Source organism: Protopterus annectens, chromosome 1.part2 (genome assembly GCF_019279795.1).
Source record: "Protopterus annectens isolate FY-2018-M chromosome 1.part2, PAN1.0, whole genome shotgun sequence".
In the NCBI taxonomy this organism is placed as follows: domain Eukaryota; kingdom Metazoa; phylum Chordata; order Ceratodontiformes; family Protopteridae; genus Protopterus; species Protopterus annectens.
Window position 1 is genome coordinate 827528526 of NC_056727.1, and position 23214 is coordinate 827551739.

The window sequence follows — 23214 nt, forward strand, 5'->3', positions numbered from 1 at the left end:
TTCCATCTTTTTAAGAACCTCTTCTACTTTTACTCCAAATAAGCGGTTCTTATCCAAGGGTGCATCAATTAATTTAGACTTGACATGATCAGGGAGAGGCTGTTCCTTCAACCATGCATGTCTCCTAATGACAGATCCTGACACTACTGCCCTGCTTGAGGCTTCTAGTGTGTCATATCCACAGTGTAAAGTGTGTTTGGCCATTTGACAAGTAGAGTGCAGTAAATCTGCTAACTACTTTGAATTGGCAGTCAGGAAAGGTAGAAATCTTTTGTTTTAATAGTTCCAAAGTGTGTTGTTGATATTTTAACATATGAAACTGACAGTTGAGTGTTCTGATAGCTAAGGTTGCAGAGGTGTATACTTTATTACCGCATCTGTCCAGAGCTCTGGATTCCTTGACAGAAGGAATAGAATTCTTTGCAGAACTAGCCTTAGCCCCTTTTGGTCCCTGTGTAATGACCTCTGGGCCTGTAGCAGGATTTCTGTACAGGTATTTGTGAGAATCCGGTACTCTGTAATACCTGCCTCCAGAAGCTCTTTATTTTGGAAGTTTCCAGCATGCTTCTTTGTCTTCACTAAAGAACCAGTGTGCCAGGACAAATATTGAATGGTACAGTTCCAAGAATGTGTTTCAGTTCCACCACCTAACTATAGCAGTGCCTATTAAGGTCCAAAGGTACCTTGCACTAGCTATCATCCAAGACAACCATGGAGGTCTCCTACGAATGCTGGGTGAATGGAGATGTCCCCATGACTTCTGCCCAATTCTGTTTACAGATGAGCAACTTCTGTCTCAAACACGTAACCTTAGAAGAGTCAGAACTATAGTACCAAGAAGGGCTTTCAGAAACTGACTGCTCCACAGTCACTGCAGTATACCAGTACTGTGTCTGTCAGGCCTCCTTTAACTGCTGTTTATGTGCTTTCTTACAGCTGACTACATTAAAGTTTCTTTATGCTACTTTTTTACTTCACCATAGCATTATGTGCCTTAAAAGTTCTCATTTTGCTAACTTTTTCACCCACTCATCATCAGTTTGCTAATTACTTGCCGAAACTCTGAACTCCAACACTTAGGGGAGTTAAAACTTTTGTGTGCCTCCATGATACCTTCAAGGCCATCAAAAAGAAAAATGTGTACAACTTACAAACAAATGTAAAACTGCTTAGGACCATGCTGAGATAACCACTCTAATAAGCTCTAGCATGATCTCAATCAGTAAGCCATGCAAATGAAAGAAAAAACCTGTCAAACAGTGGCAACCCTTTGGTAATCATGAAGGAATGCAAGCATGTTCTAATGAATAAAAACACATTACCAAGGTTCATTTAAAACCTGTACTGCTTCAGGAAATGACACCTACTCACTTGACATGGTGGAACCCATAGATAATTTACAGCACTCAACATATTGATTTAGGACAAGAAAAATTACTTGTATGCTTTAGTATACCTTAATAACAGATTTTTATTTTATCCCAAACAAAATAGAAACTTTTCTGACTTGTTTTATTTTCTTCACTGAACTTTTAAACTAATCCTTAGCTGGTGACCTCAGTTGTCTTCTCCACTCAAAGATACTAGTACCCTACATCTGCCTTCTGCTTGACATGCCCCAACATGACATTGGTATGATTTTGCAGTTTTATGACGATTATTTTGGATGTGGCAGGGGTCAGTCAGGGCACAAGGCAGAATGTTGCATTGTCTTTATTCTTTCAAAACAGAAGATGCAATGATATAATAATAAAGTAATATTAATGTCTCTATCTCCTTATCCCTTCACCATACTGAATAGTGATTCATACTATTCAGTAACTATTGTTTACCAATAGGTCCATGGTCTTCACAACAATTCAAATACCAAATGGGCTACTGGCCTATTTTTCTACCAGAAAAGAGGAATACATAAACAGCTCCATCATCCAGAAAAAGAGGAACACATGTATAGCTCCATCATCCTTCCCTCTCTAAAATACCTCTTAGCATCAAGGTCTATTTCAAAACAAGGACTGCTAGCATGAAAGCAGGGAGCTTATCTTGATGATGTCAGAGTTCGGAAAGGATAAACTATAGTGTTCATTTGGAATGAGATTTAAGGGAAGGAAGTAAACAATGTATTCAATGCTGGAGTGAAGGACTTGTTAAAAGGGACAATGTGTATAGTGCACGAACAAATGACTACTGTTTGTTTTCTTTTATACGGGGTACCTGTGGCATTGTTTTATTTGTGTTTAAAGATGTTTATAAGAAAAAAAAGGAACCCAAGGTACAGCACGGACATACATACTTTCCTAGTTCTGTACCACAGAGCTTGTTGAAAGATGACAAAATTATAATATATATTAACTTTTTATATCATTTCATTAACCCTTGCAATTGAATTAAGAATCAAGAAAAATATAATTTATAAGCATTATGGTGATATCTGTTTCAAATGTACAAACTGTATATCAAAAGGAAAAATCCGCATAAACTGTCTTGCTTACAATGTTTCATCTATAATGCTGGAAGTCAAAATCTAGAGTAAATCAAAGAATGGAAACACAGATACAAATACAGAGAAACAGTGACTGGGATATCTAGCCAATATCTCCCTAATGAATATGGCAAAAATCCATATATAACAGCTTTCAACCCTCATTAAAAAGGCTTATGCTGTCAAGCATATTCTTGTACTCTGTTACTGCTTTTAACACAGTAACCATCACATGCACCCTTATTGATAAACAGCAGGTCACATTTCTGCCAAGTAGTCCACCCTGTTTCAGATGTGTCTCCTGCAACTGGATACCTGATTAAACTCTCTGGATTCCTCTGACCTGCCTCTTTTCTTAGAGAGGTCATAATTAAACTCTCTTATTTCTCTCTCTCTTATTTATATATATATGTATTTTTTTTTTTCACACACACACACACACACACACACACACACACGCGCACACGCACACACACGCGCACACGCACACACACACATAGATAACATGACCAGTTGTTCAACAACAGCTGCATAATGCTGTGAATTCATATCAAACTTAATCAAGATATACTTACAACTTCATCTGTACAGCCTGAGTTTATCATCATTTCTTCTCTTTCCTTCTCCATGAATGGGATGAGATAACCAACAGCCTTCTTCATGACACGAGCAGACTTTATTACCTGAAAAATGGATAAAGAATAAACAAAAGATTAGTCTGTTTTCTCTGTAAAAGTCCCCACCACACAGTATCATCTTTTCTATCCTTTTATTTTGCCATGTTGTGTTTTTTTAAATTTATAGCCTAGCACTAACCACCTGCACCCCAGTATTCAAAGAATATGCACCATCTGGACTTTGAGCTACCCAAGGCAAGTGTCAAGTCAAACACACTGGCTATAAGGTAGAGACAGGCTGATAGCCATTATCACTAAGGTGGAGTCAGACTGACAGCCATTATCAGTAAGGAGGAGACAGGTTGACAGCCATTGTTACTAAGGTGGAGGCAGACTGATAACCATTGTTACTATGGTAGAGACATGTTGATAGTCATTGTTATTAAGGAGGAGACAGGCTGACAGCCACTGTTAATAAGCTGGAGACAGGCTGTCATCTATTATCACTAAGGTGGCGACGGGATGATAACCATTATTATTAAAGTGGAGACAAGTTGACAGACATTATCACTAAGGTGGAGTCAGGCTGACAGCCATAGTTAAACCAGCATCAATAAAGGCTGCCACACGAAAAGTCGAATTTTTATTCCAACCACAAAACAAGATTAAGCGCTTTCATTTCCTGTCCGGAAACTTCATCAGAATCATTTTACTACATCATTACATTCTTTTTAAAGATGCAACATTATATATAAGTGGAATAAATTCAATATAAACAACCCAAAGACTGTTTTCCACCTTAGGAGGTATTATAATTGTTATACAAAAAGAGTGATATACTTGGCACATTTTAAAGAATGTGGCTCATATTATATAGGAAAAACAGAACGTACATTATTAATATATGAGCACACTTATGAAATCAACAGAAAAGACACTAATGCACTGTATAGACTTACAGTAATATGCACTAGAGTGGATTTTAAGTTTTGGATTATAGAACAGGTTTTACAAAGTGATAGAGGGGGTGACTGGGAAACTAAACTGGAGTTGAGAGAATTAATATGGCAACTGCAATTGGACACCTGTGTACCACCCCGACTTAATGACCACGTTTCCTTACTTCCAGCATTAAAACTGAGAGCAAATAAATATTAAAAATATTAAAGATATTTATTATTTTTAAAAAATGAGGCATATACTTACATTGTATATGTGTGTGTATATATTTTTTGTATATTTCTTGCTCAATTTTTGTACATTTATGGTATATAAACTTAGGAAAGACTTTACACACACACACACACACACACACACACATATATATATATATATATATATATATATCATTTTTAAGATTTAGTAATTTTTTATGTAATTTTTTTATGATACATGTACAAACAAGGAGACTTACATAGAATTTATTCCACTTACATTTAATGTTTTTCACATTTTGTGTAAAAAAACAGTAAAACTAGTGAGATTTAACTTAGGGAAGTGATGTAATCAGCTACAGCCAATAGCTTAGGTGTTGGGTCTTTAAAAAGAATGTAATGATGTAGTAAAATGATTCTGATGAAGTTTCCAGACAGGAAATGAAAGTGCTTAATCTTGTTGTTTTGTGGTTGGAATAAAAAGTCAAATTTTCGTGTGGCAGCCTTTATTGACCCTGGTTTTACAACTGAAGTTTTTTGTGGTTATTGGTAGACTTGTACTTCAAGCTGTGGTGGTGCAGCTGTAGCGTTATCGCCTCACAGCAAGAGGTTCTCCTGTTCGATTCTCGGCTGGAGCGCCTTCTGTGTGGAGTCAGCATGTCCTCCCCGCGGTCGATTGGCATTCGAAAGACATGGATGAATGGGAGTGCCTTCGTTGAAGGTTGGGTGTCGAGCTGCCACCTTGGCACTGTAAAAATCTACTGCCAATCACTAAAGGACTGGAGTTCCGCTGTGGCGACCCCTAACCGGGAAAAGCCGAAAGAAGAAGAAGGTAGACTTGTACTTCAGTGGTTCCACTTCATTTTTTGGTTATTAGTAGTGGATGACAGCCACAGTTACTAAGGTGGAGGCAGGCTGATAACCATTGTTACTAAGGTGGAGATAGGCTGATAGTCATTGTTACTAAGGAGATAGGCTGATAGTCATTGTTACTAAGGAGAAAGGCTGGCAGCCATTGTTACTAAGCAGGAGACGGGCTGGCAGCCATTGTTACTAAGCTGAAGAGAGGCTGGCAGCCATTGTTACTAAGCAGGAGACGGGCTGGCAGCCATTGTTACTAAGCTGAAGAGAGGCTGGCAGCCATTGTTACTAAGGCAGAGACAGGCTGGCAGACATTGCTACTGCTCCACAAACACATTTCTAGTGATGCTCTAGTGATACTGATGTTTCTGCTTAAAATAATTCCATAACCCCAATAAGAGGCGTACAGTGTTACTGAGTGGGGGGCAATGAGGACATTCATGTGTTAACACCTTCAACAACATTCTGCCTAACATCATAATGGCCAGTTTGTAGCCTGGAGCTGATATCCTTTAACAGATGCTATTACAAAGCAGGCCTACAGCAGTGAATCCCTCTCCCCAACTCAAAAGCAGTACTAAAGCTGGTGACTAATCATTCTGTCTTACACTACTGCCTTACTCTCAAGAAAACGAGCAGCTAGTCATACCCAAATTATAAACCAGAAGGCAAGAAGGCTTACCTCTGCACAAGCATAGAGCATTATCACTTTTACTGCTGCTGAATTTGCTATATGCTACAAGTAAAAACTACTTTAACACATTCTTCCATCTCCCTCTTTCTATCTGTAAAGCTGGTAGTTATGCCTTACCCTTTCTTTTCAAAATAAAGTTTGATTAGAGAGTATGTGCTACAATTTCAGATCTTCATCTTTTGAAGCAGAAGGATCTTCACAAATGTAATCTTTCCACCAGCAGGCAGCACTCCCAGTGATTTCCAATTTTTCTCAGAAAGATCATCATAGAAAGGGAACTGAACGTGCCCCCCCCCCCAGTTTGGGACCACTGTTAAAGAGATATTGACAGCAAGGGGAGCAATGTCTTCCACATAAAGCAACAATACAGAATTATCACTTCAAGGGACAAACACCGGGGGCTCACTCAATTCTGATCCTGTCCAAGATGAGATGGGGGTTACAGTAAGTAAGTAATTAGCTAAACTATCTTAAAAGGTGTGCAGCCAGGAGGTTCTTCACAAATGCAAGCATACCAAGTAGTACAAAGAAGGATGATGCCAGAAATTAAGGAGGAAAAGTCTGTTAATGGCAGATCTAGCAAAGATTATGCTAGCATTGGAGGCAATGTCAAGTCAATAATGCTGGACAAAAGTAAGGGGACAGTAAGAGTAAGCAGGCTGCTAACCAAGTGATGGTAATTGGTCTAATACCAGAACACATTCCCAGTCCTTATCAAAAGAGAAAAATCGCTTATCTGAAAGTCTAGTAACAAACTATAACATCCACATGATATGTCAAAAGCATTCTGGGGAGTAAAGTGGGATTCAAAAGGAAACATAACTTTATCCATATGAAAGGTCAAGCAGAGTGCCCCATACCTCAGGGTGTGTAACACAGAGATCTGCCTCACAGATGTGATGGCACTAAAAATATGATCTTAAAACACAAAATCCTTAGTGCATAGGAATACAAAGATTCAAACAACAGGATAGTCCGGCATTCTAGGACACAGTTAAGATCCCATGAAGTAGAAGGTTTATGGACAGGTGGAGAGAGCTCTAACAGATACCAGAGAGAGATTTTGATAAGAATTTGAGATACGGCCTCCACCTCAGTGGGTATATGGAAGGTCAAAATAGAAGAAGACGGACGTTATAGAATACAGTAGACTGTGGTGGGTAGTTTAAAAAGGTAATCCAGGTTTGTAGGGAAAGAACACCTAAATGGGTCAAAGCCCTCTGTTGGGCACCTAGATGGGAAAGTATTTCCATTTTAAGTATTGTGTCCAGGTAGAACCCTCCTGAATCATCAGAAGAACCCCTACTGAAACCTCAAACCAGGAAAATGTCATGACTTCAGAAGCAAAGCATAGAAGTGGGGAAATAGTGGATTTAGCAAGGACTAAAAGGTGTCCTTGGCCAACCTGTTGTACAAGAGCAGGAGCTGGAATGCTGGTGCTCAAGACAAATGCTAAAGCAGAAGGAATTGACTAGTAGGGGCCACGGGGAGTTTGCCTTGATTTCTTCTCTTTCCACTGTCATTGAAGCATCAGATTCCCCGGTTCCCCTTTATCCTGGCTCTCAGGGGAGTCAGTCATCCAGGCAGCAGTTCAAGGATGACTTTTGCTTTACTGCCTATCTTGTTTCCCTATCAGTGCTGATGTATATGTCACTGAAGTGGGGCCTGCACTGCTTTAAGGATGCAGATATGCTTCCATTCATGTGTTACTTCTGGCTTTATTACTATGCTCTGCCTGGAAAAATCACAATCTGCTGTAGTCTTTTTTTTTTTTTTTTTTTTTAAACAAGAAACATCTTTATTAAATTATCATGTATGACATAGGCCATATTACATTTATATAAATGACAATAAACCACAGCGACACAATCTCAGTTGCAAACATTATACATTCCAAGCTGTGCCAACACAACTGTAGCTGCAAATATTATACATCACTTTTAACATATCCAGTCATTGTTAGTCAACCATTACATAGCTCATTCAGATCCTGCCTTCTTTTAAACCTTGTTCCTCTTCTGCATGTATTGATCTCACGGTTCACATTTTTTCCTACGCAATTTGCTCCCCTCCTCCTCCAAAGATCCCAGTTCCAGTTGTTTTACCTCTGTTACTATCTTCACTACTTCCAGTAAAGTTCTTTTAGACTTCGATTTCCATTTTCTAGTAATTGCTTTTTGGCAGCCATTACAATTAGACTCAGTAAGGCCTTACTATGTCTAGGCAATTCTGAGTTTGTATCATAGCTCAAAACTCATTACACTCCCAGAAAATATGTTACCAGTTACCTCTTTCTGCCCCATCACACCTCCAACATTTGCTGTCCACCTAAGGAAAACTTCTTTGAAGTCTGCTTGGGGTATAAAAATATCCATATAAGTATACTTCCAGGCAAAGATTTAAAATCTTTTTGATTTTGTTGCATATTTGGGAGACATATATATATGTATATATATATATATATATATATATATATATATATATATATATATATATATATATATCCCATTGTTTCTTTGTGAATCGCTTATCTAATCTCTCTTTCCAGTCCTTCCTAACCTCCTCTGATTGACACTCATAGTTATCATGCAATATTTTATAAGCTGTACTAATTACTATTTTCTTAATGGCAACTTCTGTTCTAGATGCTACTAAAAACTCCACCAGTGCTGGTCTTTTGTTTATTACCCCTCTACTTCTTTCTTTTTGCCTATACTCTGATATCAATCCTTGATATGGAAGGCGATCTCTAACCTGCAGTCCAAAATAAGTTCTTGGCATCTTCCCATTCTATTACCTTTCCCTCTCTAGTTATTTGCTCCAAGTACCTTGGTTCCTTTGCTAGGTTTCTTCAATATATTCCTGCCCCCTCGTGCCTATACTATCTGTATCTCTAATTGCAGCCATCCCTATCGGCAGAATATCCTTTCTTCATTCTCGTGTTGGCTTAGTTCATAGAAGACCTTCTGCTACTTTATGAATATAATATTCTGTATGATTACTATTGTTCTCCTTAAAGGCCTGCATCCAAAATCCCAGTTTCTCCCGGTTTCTTGAGCTTCCCCATTGCATCATCATCGTTCCACTTTGAATTATAATTTTCTGCTTGTGCTATGTATAGGAGCCTTCAATGTATTGCTCTGAAATACCCCCTTCAACTCTGCTAATCCCAATATGCCCTGTTCTATTGGAAGAATTAGCTTATCCCATTTGACTCTTGACGTCTTTCCCTCCCAGATAAAATCCTTCAGCTCTTTATTAATTGCTATCCACAACTTCTCCTCTGGTTGATAAAAATATGCCTGATGAGTGACTGCTTGTATCTTACTATCAATATCCATATAACAGAGCTTCCATATTCTCAGTTTTTGTATTATCTTTTGTTTAGTCTCTTCCCACATATAAAGCCAGCATTAAACTCCTGAGGCATATTAAAATTTATTTATTCATAATAACATGATCCGACAGCAAAAAACTGACTCAGTACACCAAAATTGTTGTACTGGTTTCAGCGACAGCCTTCCTCAGCAACCAAACATGATGCAAAAATGAATAAACCTAACTTGCTGTCTTCCATTACTTATTAAACTTTTACAGACCTGGAGCCCCCTCTAGTGTATAGGAAGGAAATGCAAAACCAACAATCCTCATCTAACAAAAACAATTATATACATACAACCCAAAAATAAATCTATCATTTCAACAGACATGCTTCAAAACTGATCGTTAGCCAGGGGAAAAAAAGAGCCCCCAATTTGATGATCCACATTTTTTCTCTATTGGTAAGCATTTCATGCAAAGCCTGGGATTGTTTATATTGAAACTTAATATAATCAATGAACATAAAACTAAAATTACCTGTAGAATGTTTGGAAATATGCTTATACAAAGAGCTGGAACCCTTTTTATTTTTATATCACTCAAGTGTTCTCCTATCCTTAGCTTAAAAGGACGGGAGGTTTGTCCAACATAAAACGCTCGACAATTATACCGAGCCAAATAGATAACCCATGAAGTGCTACAATTTGCAAAAAATAAAACATTAAAAACTTGTGCACAGTTATGTGAAGAAAAAGTCTGCGATTTTAGCACCCTAGGGCATTAAATACAATGACCACATGGAAAACAACCCAAAATTGGTTGACCAAACATATTAATTTGAGTAGTTGGCCGCAAACCCTTATCATAAACTCTCTTATAATGACTAAATAAGGATCCCAAAGACCGCCCTTTACGAAATGAATAATAACATCGATCACCTATATAACTGTTCAGGGACCTCATCTGATCTTAACAAATGCCAATGGTTATCAATAATGTTCATAAATCCAGCCGTATTTCTACCATATGTAGTAACTAATCTAAGTCTTTGGGTTTGTTGGGAATCCCGAACACGATATGATAACAGCTCAGATCTATCCTGCTGATTCACCAGTCGGCTGGCCCTAGTGATGTCACCTCCTTGATAACCCCTACTTTTAAACCTAGACACAAGATCTTTTCTATAATGGCTGTATGTGGAAGAACTGGAACAAATCCTTTTAACAAGAAGAAATTGTGACTTGGGGGATATTCTTGATGACATGTTGGGGGTGGAAACTTGTCGCATGTAATAGGGTATTGAATTGAGGAAATTTCCTAAATATTTCACTCTCCAGAGTATCCAAATCTGTTCTTTTAACTAGAACATCCAAGAATGTTATTTCAGATCTGGAATAAGTCAATTTAAATTCAATCCCCCATACATTGCCATTCAGATATTCCAAAAATTCCATAAGGAATTCTACATCTGCCCTCCACACCAACCGTCATCAAGATATTTTCTCCATATGTCCATTTCATTGATGTAAATATTATAACTAGTTTTTTTTTTTTTTCATGATTTTGAGGAGGTTACCTCTGAATTGAGGGAGTTTCGCTTTAGGTCCTCCAAATTCAGGCCACCAATGCTACCCAATGTTCAAGCTTTTCAAAATGCTGTCCTTAAGGACTTACATTTACATCTGTATAAACAGGGTGTGATCAAGGATAATTTAGATAAACTGCAGAGAATGTGTCTAGATAGGCTTATCAACAATAAAGGATACTGCTGTTATCTCTGCGGATAAGGAGGGTGCTGTGGTGGTTCAGGATCTGGAGGACTATGAAGCCGAGGGTGAGTGTCAGCTCCGAAACAGCACCCACTATCAAAAGATGGGTGTTGATCCTACCATGCAATTCAAACAAGACATTGATCATTTTCTTGATATGGCTGAAGAGGAGGGCATCATTACTAATGAAGTATGCCATCATTTGAAGGTTGACCATCCAATGAGGCAGTATATTTATTTTCTGCCAAAAATTCATAAGGATCCCAACAGACCGCCCGGTAGACCGATCGTATCAGGCAGGGGCTCTTTAACAGAGCCCCTGTCTGAATTTCTTACTCTGTATCCAAAACCACTTTTGGTTTTTATACGTTCTAGAAATCAGGACACAACCCAGTTTCTTTCTATCATTTCGGATACACAGTTAGAATCAGGTTGGCTACTTTGTACTTTGGATGTCACCTCCTTATATACAAACATTCCCCACTGGGTGGGACTTATGGCCCTGCAATATTGGCTGGATAAGGTTAATACGCACAAGTCTGGTTTCAATACGCTTTTGGTTTGTATGATGGAAAAGGTCCTGACTCATAATGCCTTTTATTTTAAAGACAGATGTTATTGGCAACTTCAGGGCACTGCCATGGGGGCATCTTTTAACCCCATTTATGCAGATTTATTTATGGCATATGTGGAAGAACAGGTCATTTATGACACTAGTCATAATATTTACATGAATGAAATGGACATATGGAGAAGATATCTTGATGACTGTTGGGTGGTGTGGAGAGCAGATGTAGAATTCCTTATGAAATTTTTGGAATATCTGAATGGCAATGTATGGGGGATTGAATTTAAATCAACTTATTCCAGATGTGAAATAACATTCTTAGATGTCCTAGTTAAAAGAACAGACTTGGACACTCTGGAGAGTGAAATATTTAGGAAATTTCCTCAATTCAATACCTTATTACATGCGACAAGTTTCCACCCCCAACATGTCATCAAGAATATCCCCAAGTCACAATTTCTTCGTGTCAAAAGGATTTGTTCCAGTTCATCCACCTACGACCATTATAGAAAAGACCTTGTGTCCAGGTTTAAAAGCAGGGGTTACCAAAGAGGTGACATCACTAGGGCCAACCGACTGGTGAATCAGCAGGATAGATCTGAGCTGTCATCATATCGTGTTCGGGATTCCCAACAACCCCAAAGACTTAGATTAGTTACTACATATGGTAGAAATACGGCTGGATTTATGAACATTATTGATAACCATTGGCATTTGTTAAGATCAGATGAGGTCCTGAACAGTTATATAGGTGATCGATGTTATTATTCATTTCATAAAGGGCGGTCTTTGGGATCCTTATTTAGTCATTATAAGAGAGTTTATGATAAGGGTTTGCGGCCAACTACTCAAATTAATTTGTTTGGTCAACCAATTTTGGGTTGTTTTCCATGTGGTCATTGTATTTATTGCACTAGGGTGCTAAAATCGCAGACTTTTTCTTCACATAACTGTGCACAAGTTTATAATGTTTTATTTTTTGCAAATTGTAGCACTTCATGGGTTATCTATTTGGCTCAGTGTAATTGTCGAGCATTTTATGTTGGACAAACCTCCCGTCCTTTTAAGTTAAGGATATGAGAACACTTGAGTGATATAAAAAATAAAAAGGGTTCCAGCTCTTTGTATAAGCATATTTCCAAACATCCTACGGGTAATTTTAGTTTTATGGTCATTGATCATATTAGGTTTCAATATAAACAATCCCAGGCTTTGCATGAAATACTTACCAACAGATAAAAAATGTGGATCATCAAAATGGGGGCTCTTTTTGTCCCCTGGCTTGAATGATCAATTTTGAAGCATGTCTGTTGAAATGATGTATTTATTTTTGGGTTGTATATATATATATAATTGTTTCTGTTAGATGAGGATTGTTGGTTTTGCATTTCCTTCCTATTCACTAGAGGGTGCTCAGGTCTGTAAAAGTTTAATAAGTAATGGAAGACAGCAAGTTAGGTTTATTCATTTTTGCATCACGTTTGGTTGCTGAGGAAGGCTGTTGCCGAAACCGGTACAACCATTTTGGTGTACGGAGTCAGTTTTTTGCTGTCGAATCATGTTATTATGAATAAATAACTTTTAATATGCCTCAGGAGTTTAGTGCTGGCTTTTTCTTTTCGGACTTATCTTTTGTTATAGCCGTGCACTTGTTGTTCGAGCAGGGGCTTTTGGAATTATTTCGCACTTCCCACACATGCCTAACTGCCATACCAGTATCATTGTTAATCGATACTCCTAAATACTTCATTTTATCATGTTCCCATAAATATGGATATTGCTGAACCAATTCGTATGTGGGTACATAATTTATCTCTATTGCTTTTGTTTTTGCTTTATTAATTTTGTATCCCAAAAAGGTTTGAAACTGTCTCAATATGTTCCACAGCACTGTAATGTACCTTTCTGGTTTTGTCATCTGCAAATAGAGCCAGCTTTTCTGACTACCATACCAATGATATCCTTGAATTTCTGTTTTCCTTGTTTTCTTTGCTAATGGTTCTAAATGTAATGCAAATAACAAAGGGGAGAGAGCACACCCTGCCTGGTTCTTCTGCTTAAGCTGAAATTATCAGAGAGGACTCCACCCACTTACATTTTCGCCTCCATTTCTTCATATAGCCTCCTAATCAACCTTATAATTTTATCAGGGAAAACAAAAGCTTTCACTGCTCTGCTCATAAAATCCCAGCTTACTCTGGCAAATGCTTTCTCTGCATCAAGAAACACCAGCAACAGTGGTATTTTCTTACATTCTGATTCCTTCTGGATCATCACTATTCTGTTTATTTTGTCAAATATTTGTCCTCCCTCCACAAAACCACACTGATCCATATCTATCAATTTTGGCATCACTTTTGCCATTCTTTTAGCTAGTCTAGACATAAACATTTTATAATCATGATTTATTATTGAAAGGGAACTGTATAAAACTGGTTCTGATGAATCTTTACCCTCTTTAGGTAGTACATCTACTACCCCTTTCTTCCAGGATGTCAGTACTTCACCTCCTCTTAGAATACTGTTAAACAAAACCTTATAGATCTTCATCAGTTTTTCCCTCCTAGCTTCAAAACTTCCACACAAATACCATCCAATCCTGAGGAATTTCCTGTAGATTGGCTATACATCACCATTTTTATCTTCTCTCCTCCTATCCTGTTAGTAATTGAGCCTGCTCTCCCTCTAGCCTTGGTGTACTTAATTGTTCCATAAACTTTTCCATTTGTACTTTTTTTTTTATTTCCATACTTCTCTCCTTTATACAGACTTTCATAGAATTTCTGAAATATTTATAATACTTCTACAAGATCCCTAGTTATCTTCTTTGTAATGCACCCCCTGCCTGTCTGAGCTGTTGTGCTAAATGTTTTTGTGTTCTAGAGTTACTGTCACAAAAGGAAATATTACCAGCCCAGCTTGCTGGAACTTTGCAAATAATTATATGTCATCTGGGAATAGCAACACGATTCATATGGTTGTGTTACCACAGTATAAGAACTGTATATTCTGTGTATATTAAATGGCTGGTACAGAAGTGTGTGTAAAGTACTGAGCTTAAATATGTATCTACAATGTACCCTTCTGGAAAAGAACAGAAATGTATATAAACTACTGTAATTGTGTACATGTATATGTTTTAACAGTGGAAACTGGCACATAGAATGTTAACTTGCAAAAGTTCAGTAAATAAGTTGAAATTAAATTGTTTTGTAATTGTGCCATAAAAGAGATGTTATATTTCAGTATCAGTGCAGCAAGGAGACAGGATGTCTAGAACTAGGGAAGCTTCTACATTGTATTGTGTTTTATTGTTTTATATGTCTTCCAGCAGTAGCAAACATCTGAGGCTATGTATTTTCACAGGGAGATGCTAAATGCTAGTAGTTTCTAGCAAAGATTGTTGAGCCTGGGAACTGAAGTCATGTGACAAAATGTGATGTCATGCTGCAAGTAACCCAGCAGTAACATCGGACATTAATTTAAGAACTCTCTGACAGAGTGACTACGCATTTTGTATTTTGTCTTTTGACCTGGCAGTATCCATTGGAAACATCCATTCACCACCTATCTTGCCTTGCTGTAAGTAAGTTAATTAGGGTACAGTAAAGTCTTTTAGATATGGTTAGGAATATAGTAAAGATTAGTTTAGATGTTTTCTGTATTTATTTGACACTGTCCTGCAATGTTGTTTTATATATTTCCTGTGATTTTGAACTCTGAAGTTACTGTGATGATTTACTGAGTATTTTCTTGTTCTTTTATTTATTATTAAATACATTTAAACCTATCCTTGTGGCTGATATTTGTGAGAAATATTTAAGCTCTGATAGTACTTGCATATTTATTTGGTACCATTGTGCAGGCCACTCCTAATAGCCTTGCTCTTGGTCAAACTACCATTTGTATTGATAGTAACATTACACAATAAAATTGGACACCCTTTGCTAAGGGCCTTAAAGTAGCTGATAAGTAGTGTCTGGTGGCGGTGAAAACTACCTTTAGTCTGGCAGAAGGGGGTACAGCTAGTAACCCTGTGCCAGCCTTTCCTGTGTGTGTGTGTGTGTGTGTGTGTGTGTGTGTGTGTGTGTGTGTGTGTAAAAATCAAACCTCAGAGTGTGTGTGTCAGGGACACAAAGCAATGGTTGGACAGGGAGGGTGCTGGAGGTCTTGATTTGGCCACTCAGCTGAGAACTCAAGCCTGTAGCTGTGCCAGTGGGGAGTCTTATTGGGGATTTGGAGAAAGAGGGAGAACCCAGACCAGACTGACTGTGGTCTCTGCATGCTGTTAAGGAAAAAGTACAGTTTTGTACCTACCATAAATGTAGATGTCCGATAGATATGCAACTGCAGTCATAACATACGGGTTGTCCTGCCTCAGGCAGCCTTCGGTCGGACGAATTCCAAAGTCTGGGTCCGGCGTCGGCTGGTGTCGCCTCCTCTCCGACGTCACAACGGCTGGAGTATAAAGGCATCGGCCGACGCCATCTTCTTCAGTGTTTCTTGCCCCAGATGCCAGGTGCCCTCCTAGGAAGGTTAAATTTGGTAAATGGATAAAAATAATCCAAACATGCACAACAGTAATAAACAGATACACCATAGGAAATACCCCCAGCTAATGGGATAAGGGGTAGGGACCTAAAAAAGAAGGATACAGAGGGGTAGGAGGGTGGGAAAATCCGACTGCAGTTGCATATCTATCGGACATCTACATTTATGGTAGGTACAAAACTGTACTATGTCCTTCAAGAATGCAACTGCAGTCATAACATATGGGTTGAATACCATAGCCAAGCTGGGGGTGGATGGATCTATGATAAGGATGGTGTAGCTAAAATCCCCTGCAGGACTGCTGAAGCAAAGCCTGCTCGGGATCTGGAGTATAAAGGCAGGTTGTAGTGCTTGGTAAATGTATGCACGGAGCTCCATGTAGCAGCCTCTAGAATGTCCTTTGTTGCCACTCCTCTTAGGAAAGCTGTGGAAGTGGCTAAAGCTCTGGTGGAATGTGGCCTAATATTGGCAGGCACACCTTTTCCATGGAATGAATAGCAGAATCTGATGCAATGTCCAATCCATTTTGAAATTGTTTGTTTGGAGATTGCTTTTCCTTGTATTCCAGCAGCATAGGCTACAAACAGTTGGTCAGACTTTCTGGTGGCCTTAGTTCTGTCCAAGTAGTAACGTAGTTGCCTGTGTATGTCCAAAGTATGCAGTAGTTTTTCCCCCTTGTTTTGAGGATTGGGGAAGAATGTAGGCAGGTGAATAGCTTGATTTAGAGACACCTTGGAAATAACTTTTGGCATGAATGTAGGATTTGTTCTTAGAGAAACTCTGTCTTGATGAAAAATGATGAAGGGAGGCACTGCCATGAGTGCTTGAATCTCTGAAACTCTTCTTGCAGATGTGACTGCCAATAAGAAGACCGTCTTCCATGAAAGAAATTGAATTTCTGAAGTTGCTGCTGGTTCAAATGGAGGAAGAGTTAATTTTTCCAACACATAATTGAGGTCCCATGCAGGTACTGGCTGTCTTCTGGGAGGTTTGATATTCTTTATTCCTCTTAGAAACTGTCATAGCAAAGGATGTGAAAACACTGGAGGGTGACAGCTGTATCTTGCTGAGATTGCTGAGGCATGAATCTTTATTGAAGAGTATGAGAGTCCAGTATGAAATAGAGCTGCCAAGTATTCTAATATCTGAGGTATACTCGGTAATGTTGTGTCCTGACCTCTGATGGCATTCCAGATGCTGAATCTCTTCCACTTGGCCGAATAGGTTTTTCTGGTGGAAGGTCTGCGTGCTTCCAGCAAGATCTCCTGAAATGATTTGGAAAGAGAGCTAGGTGGAGAAATCATGGTAGCCTCCAGGTTGTCAGGTGTAATGTTTCCAGGTCTTGATGTACAGTCCTGTAATTGTGTTGTGTTAAGAGCAGGGGCCATAGGGTCAGAGGCCATGGTTTGGTCCGAGTTATGGTCAATAGCATTGGGTACCAGTGTTGCCTTGGCCAGTCCGGAGCTATCAAGATGCCTGTTGGTTGTTCTGCTTTGATCTTCAGTATCACTTTGGTCAGCAGAGGCAGAGGAGGGAATGCATAAATTTTCTGAGAATTCCAGCTGAAGGAGAGAGCATCCGTTTTCCAGGCTAGAGGATGGTGAGTCCTTGTGCATAACTTTTCCAGGTGATGATTTAAGTGGGAAGCAAAGAGATCTACGTCCGGTCTTCCCCATGTCTTCGTCAGTTGAGAGAAAATGTGAGGGTGCAGCATCCATTCGTGTGGATCCATAAAATTTCTGCTCAGCTGGTCCGCCAGTACATTGTCCTTGCCTGGTACAAACTGGGATTGTAAATGTATCTTCAGGCTCAGAGATTTTTCCCAGAGAAGCATTGTTAGTCTGCAGAGGGGATAAGAATGGGTGCCCCCCTGCTTGTTTATGTACCACATGACAGTGGTGTTGTCTGTCCTTATTAGCAAATGCCCTTGTTGTAGTGATTTTTCGAAAGTTTTGATTGCATGTATCACTGCCAACATCTCCTTTTGGTTTATGTGCAGATGCCTTTCCTTTGGCGACCAAAAGCCTTGAATGCATCTGCCCTCCATGTGCGCCCCCCATCCATGGTCTGAGGCGTCTGTTGTAATTGTTTGGCCTGCTTGAGGTCTGTTGAAAGACATGCCTTTGTTTTGCTGACTGGCTTGAGCCCACCATAGGAATTCCTTTTGCAGACATGGAATAAGTGGGATTATGTCCTCTAGGCTTTGGTTGTGTTGAGACCATAAGTTTTTTAAATACCATTGCAGCTTTCTCATATGAAGTCTTGCCAAAGGTATCAGAAGGATACAAGATGCCATGAACCCCAGGGCCTGCAGGATTTTCCTTGCAGTCAGCTGGGAGAGTTTTGCTAGGCCTTTGAAGTACTCTGGTAAATGCTGCTGCTTTTCCTCTGTGAGGTAGGCCATTTGGTTTTCTGTGTCCAGTTTGGCTCCTAGGAAGATAATCTGTTGGGATGGCAGTAGTTTTGACTTTTGAATGTTGACTGTGTATCCCAAGGCCTGCAGTAGATGCATGACATAGTCCAAATTTTCTTTTAAGGTTTGTTTGTTGTCTGCTTGTATGAGGCAGTCGTCCAGGTAGGGGTATATTTGAATCCCCTGCAGTCTGCAGTGTGCCACTACTGATGCCAGGCATTTCGTGAACACTCTGGGCACAGTAGATAAGCCAAACGGCAATGCTGAGAACTGATAATGCTCTGTCCCTGCAAGAAATCTGAGGTATCTTCTGCAGCTTTGTCTGATTGGGACATGCAGGTATGCCTCCTTCAGGTCCAGAGTGACCAGCCAAGACCCCTTGCCCAGCATGGGAAGGAGTTGCTGCAACGTCAGCATTTTGAACTTTGGCACCATGAGAAAAGTGTTTAGAGTTGACAAGTCCAGTATGGGTCTCCATTTGTTTTCTTTTCTTGGAACAAGGAACAGCCTTGAATAAAATCCCTGGCCTTGCTCCTGAGGAGGAACCCTTTCTATTGCTTTTATACTTAATAGCTTGGAAACTTGAGTAAGCGCCTCTGCCCTTTGATGATGTGGCAGGTTTGGCATGCCTTGTCTTACTGGTAATGTGTGGAAGTGGAATCTGTAATCTTTGTCTATCAAATCCAAAATCCAGTTGTCCTTGGTTAAGATATGCCAATTTTGAGAGAATAAGGATAATTTTCCGCCCAAAGGTGCTTCGCTTTGAACCTTTGTAGGCGGTACGAAAGTCAAGTCATTGTGATTGTCCTTGTGGTGCAGCTGAACTGTCTGCACCACTTCTTTGATTTGGAGGTTGCCATTGGCGGCCCATGTAAGATCCTCTGTATTGCCCTCTACCTCGGGCACGTCTGCTTTTTCCCCTTTGAAACTTGTCTGAGCCGGGGAAGGACCAATTCTTTGAGGGCCAGTTTCTGCTGAATCTGGGTGGCTGAACCTGAAGGAAATCCTTGACTGTCTGTACTGACTTTGCTTTTTCCTCTATGGATTTCAGTACATCTTGTGCATTAGCACCAAACAGCTTTTGTTTTTCCAGAGGTGCATCAAGTAACTTTACTTTAACATGGTCAGGCAAAGACTGATCCTTTAACCAAGCATGTCTACGTATCACAGCCCCAGTCATAGCTGCCCTACATGAAGCTTCCAACGCATCATAACCACACTGAAGAAAATGGTTATTAACCTGCTGAGTGTTATGTATATGATCCTGCAATGCCTTTTTATCAATAGGCTCAGGAGAGGCTAACTTTTTCTGTAAATCATCCAGCAGAAAATCTTGGTACTGAAACATGTGGAAAAGGCAGTTTAGTGACCTCATGGCTAGGGTAGTAGAGGTATATACTTTTTTACCCCATCTCTCCAGGGACCTTGCTTCTCTGTCTGCTGGCAGAGGGTTTTTGGCAGAGGAGGTAGCCACTCCCTTGGGGCCCTGTGAAATAGTTTCTAGATCCACAGAGTGGGCCTTAAAAAGGTGCTTGTGAGTGTCAGGGACCCTATAATATCTGTCCGGCTTGACAGGAGCAGGAGGAAGAGAATCAGGGTTAGCACTGGAGTCAGAGAAAACATCATCCAAAACATCCATAACAGGTGGAATAGCCAAAGGTCTGTGCTGGGGAAGCTTGAGGAAGGTACGACGCCTTTTCCTGGAGTCAGAGAATTCCTGACCCTGCCATTGAAAATGTTCCCTCATGGAATGCAGGACTTCACCAAAAGAGAAATCCTCTGGAGGGGAGGCAGAGGGAATTGATTCCTCAGCATCAGAGTCCTCGTAGGCCTGGAAGGATTCTTCTTGGGTATCAGAATGCTCAGAATCCCCAGAGGCTTCATCCGAAGAGAGGTCGTCCGCCTGCTCAGTTCTAGGCCTTTTCTCTGCAGGTGGCTGAGAACCCCTGTCCGGATGAGGCTGAGTCCCCCTGATAAGGGGAAATAAGATCTGCAGCCAGAGACATGATCTGCTTATCAGATGAAGGGGCCTGGGTAGCAGGCTTAGGATGGGCCTTGGCCTGACTGGCGGCCTTAGCACGTGCAAAGGCCTTGATGGACATGGATACAGGGGGCCTAGCAGCCCCACGTGCAGGCGTAACCTTGTCCACAGAAATGGTGTCGGGTAGATCCAGAACTTCGGTTTCCGGGGGAAAATCAACAACCGGCACCGGAGTGATCTCTGAGACCGAAGGTCGTGTTAACGCTGTGTCGTCGGCCTGGAGCGGTGGATTTACCACTTCCGAAGGGACCGGAGCACTAGCAGAGGGTTTAGGAGTAGCATCGGTAGTGGACGCGGGCCGAGGGTGTCGGTCCCGGTCCTTGCATTTTTTAGCAGATTGGGTTGTCGGTTGATCCGACGGCATGATATACGCAAAAGATTCACCGAAAAAGTTCTCGGCGAATTCTGCCCGGCGCCTGAGTGCGCGCTTATTAAAGCAAGCACAGGCCGAGACGTCGTGGTCTGGGCCCAGGCAAGGAAGGCAGAGAGAATGGAAGTCCTTATGAGGTATTTGTTTACCACAAGACAAACAATTATTAACTTTCTCAATTTGTTCTGACATCGGCTGAGGCAAGAATAAACGTTCCCCAACGGGGTACTTAGCTTTTAGATGACTTCGGTACTGAAAACTCAGGAGCTGACCAACCGGCACTTGCGAAATGCTTCTGCTTCGGGCACCGCACGGCAAGAAAGACTGAAGAAGATTGCGTCGGCCGATGCCTTTATACTCCAGCCATTGTGACGTCAGAGAGGAGGCGACACCAGCCGACGCCGGACCCAGACTTTGGAATTCGGCCGACCGAGGGCTGCCTGAGGCAGGACAACCCATATGTTATGACTGCAGTTGCATTCTTGAAGGACATCTGCACTCTACTCTGTGTGTACTTGTCATCCTCCCAGTGTGTACATCCCCCACTGTTGCCAGTGGTGAGGACTGAGGCACATTGGTTACTGGGCCAGTGTTGGGGCATCACAGTTATTATCAAAAGACAGTTACTTAACAGCAATCTTTCTAAACTCATGCATATTATCAAAGCAATACCTTATTTTCTGTTTAGCATTCTGTAGTCCTGTTCTTGTTCTGAGATATCCCCCCTATTTTGCAATACTTTAATATTTGTCAGTCCCTCTAAATAACTCTTGTTACTTCTTAACCATATCTCCCTTTCTTTTATTTCCACCCCATTTTTAAATTCAAATTTAAATTTACCCCACCCCAGCTATATTTTTAGAATGTTCTATCTTCTCTAATAGCTCCTGAATAATTACCACTACCCATTCCTTAAATTCCTCCCTTTTCAACAGACAGGTGGGAAAGTGCCAGTGTCTTATTTTTATTACATTACCCTGTGTTTTTATTTTAGTTATATTGGGTCACAATCTGATATAGCTATTGGGTGCGTATCAAGACCTTCAGTTAAATGCACATGTTCCTGTGAAATGTAAATTCTGTCTAGCCTAGCACAGTTTTTGTATCTTGGGGAATAATATTTAAATTCACTCCCAATTCCTAGTACTAAATTCATACATTCCATGCCAAATATTTTCATAAATTACTTTAAAAATCTACCCTCATTTGCTATATTTCCCTTTCTGGGCCCCCAAGACACATTTTCACTGTTGCAAATCAAATTCCATTCCCCACCTATAAGTCATACTCCTTGCTGAAAGCTGATTATTTCTCCCAGAATTTTCTTTAGCTCAATTATAGCAGTTTTCAATGGAATATAAATATATGCCGGTGGAATCTTCCTACCCTGCCAGTAGTATCTTAGTACTACAAATCTTCCATTATTGTCTTTTTTTTTTATTCTTCTATGACTATTGGAGCTCCTCTTGCAAATAATATAAGTACTCCTCTCTTCCTCTGCCACAGGTATTCTGTTGAATAACCACCCTGAAAACCTTTCTTTATCAAATTCACAAGTTCAGTTCTTTCCAAGCGTGTCTCCTGTAGCATAGCTATTTGCACTCTACATTTTTTAATATAGTTCACTACTCTTACTTTTTTGGATTTATTTGTGAGACCAGTAATGTTTAAACACATTACAGAAAAAATCATATTCTTGAGGGATTATTATTCCCACCTTTTATGTATAACAGCTTTTTTGTTAAGTGTCTAATTCCAGCTTTTGTGTTACATGCATGCACCATTTGTCAGGTTAATATTTTATACAACTGTTTCTTGTCCTTGCCATTTGAGCCTATGTCACATATTGCAGAACATTTTGTTTTGTTGAAAAACGCACACCCAATACCCCCCTAAAAAGCTACTAACTTAATAATAACACATAAAACTATGTACATCTTCAAATACTGAAGTTGCACCCCCTTAATAGCAGCATAAGTTCCAAACTGACAGCCACACATACAGACCCGTGCTAAAGAGAAAGAAAGCTTACCCATGCTAAGAAGCATGGCATAGCCTGTGATTCTATTAAGTGCTGTCTGGTTTTGCCATATCTTTATAACCCTCCCAACTGGGAAAATACTTGAATGCTTTCAGAAAGCATTTTTCCAAACCATTTCTCCTTATCAGATTGTCTACTAGTGATATGAGAACCAGATACAGGACTGTTTACTTGAAAAAAAAATGTATAATATTCAATATTCTTTTTCATTTACCTGCTTTCATTTGTTACTATATAAAGCTCAAGGCCCTAACACAGTCATTCCCCTATGCAAGAATGAGAAAAAACACTTTTTCTTTTCTCATGACCTTTTAACCAGATCCTCATTTTTG

General features: G+C 39.9%; 1 protein-coding gene across 2 annotated transcripts in view; it reads right to left on the minus strand.

Moving 5' to 3' along the window:
* The window catches only part of MTR (5-methyltetrahydrofolate-homocysteine methyltransferase), a 1755520-nt gene that overhangs the window by 558622 nt on the left and 1173684 nt on the right, over positions 1–23214 (minus strand). For both annotated transcript variants that reach the window (XM_044059073.1, XM_044059064.1), the window contains exon 21: positions 3058–3165. In XM_044059073.1, coding sequence (XP_043915008.1) covers positions 3058–3165 — 108 coding nt within the window. The remainder of the gene's footprint in view (positions 1–3057; positions 3166–23214) is intronic.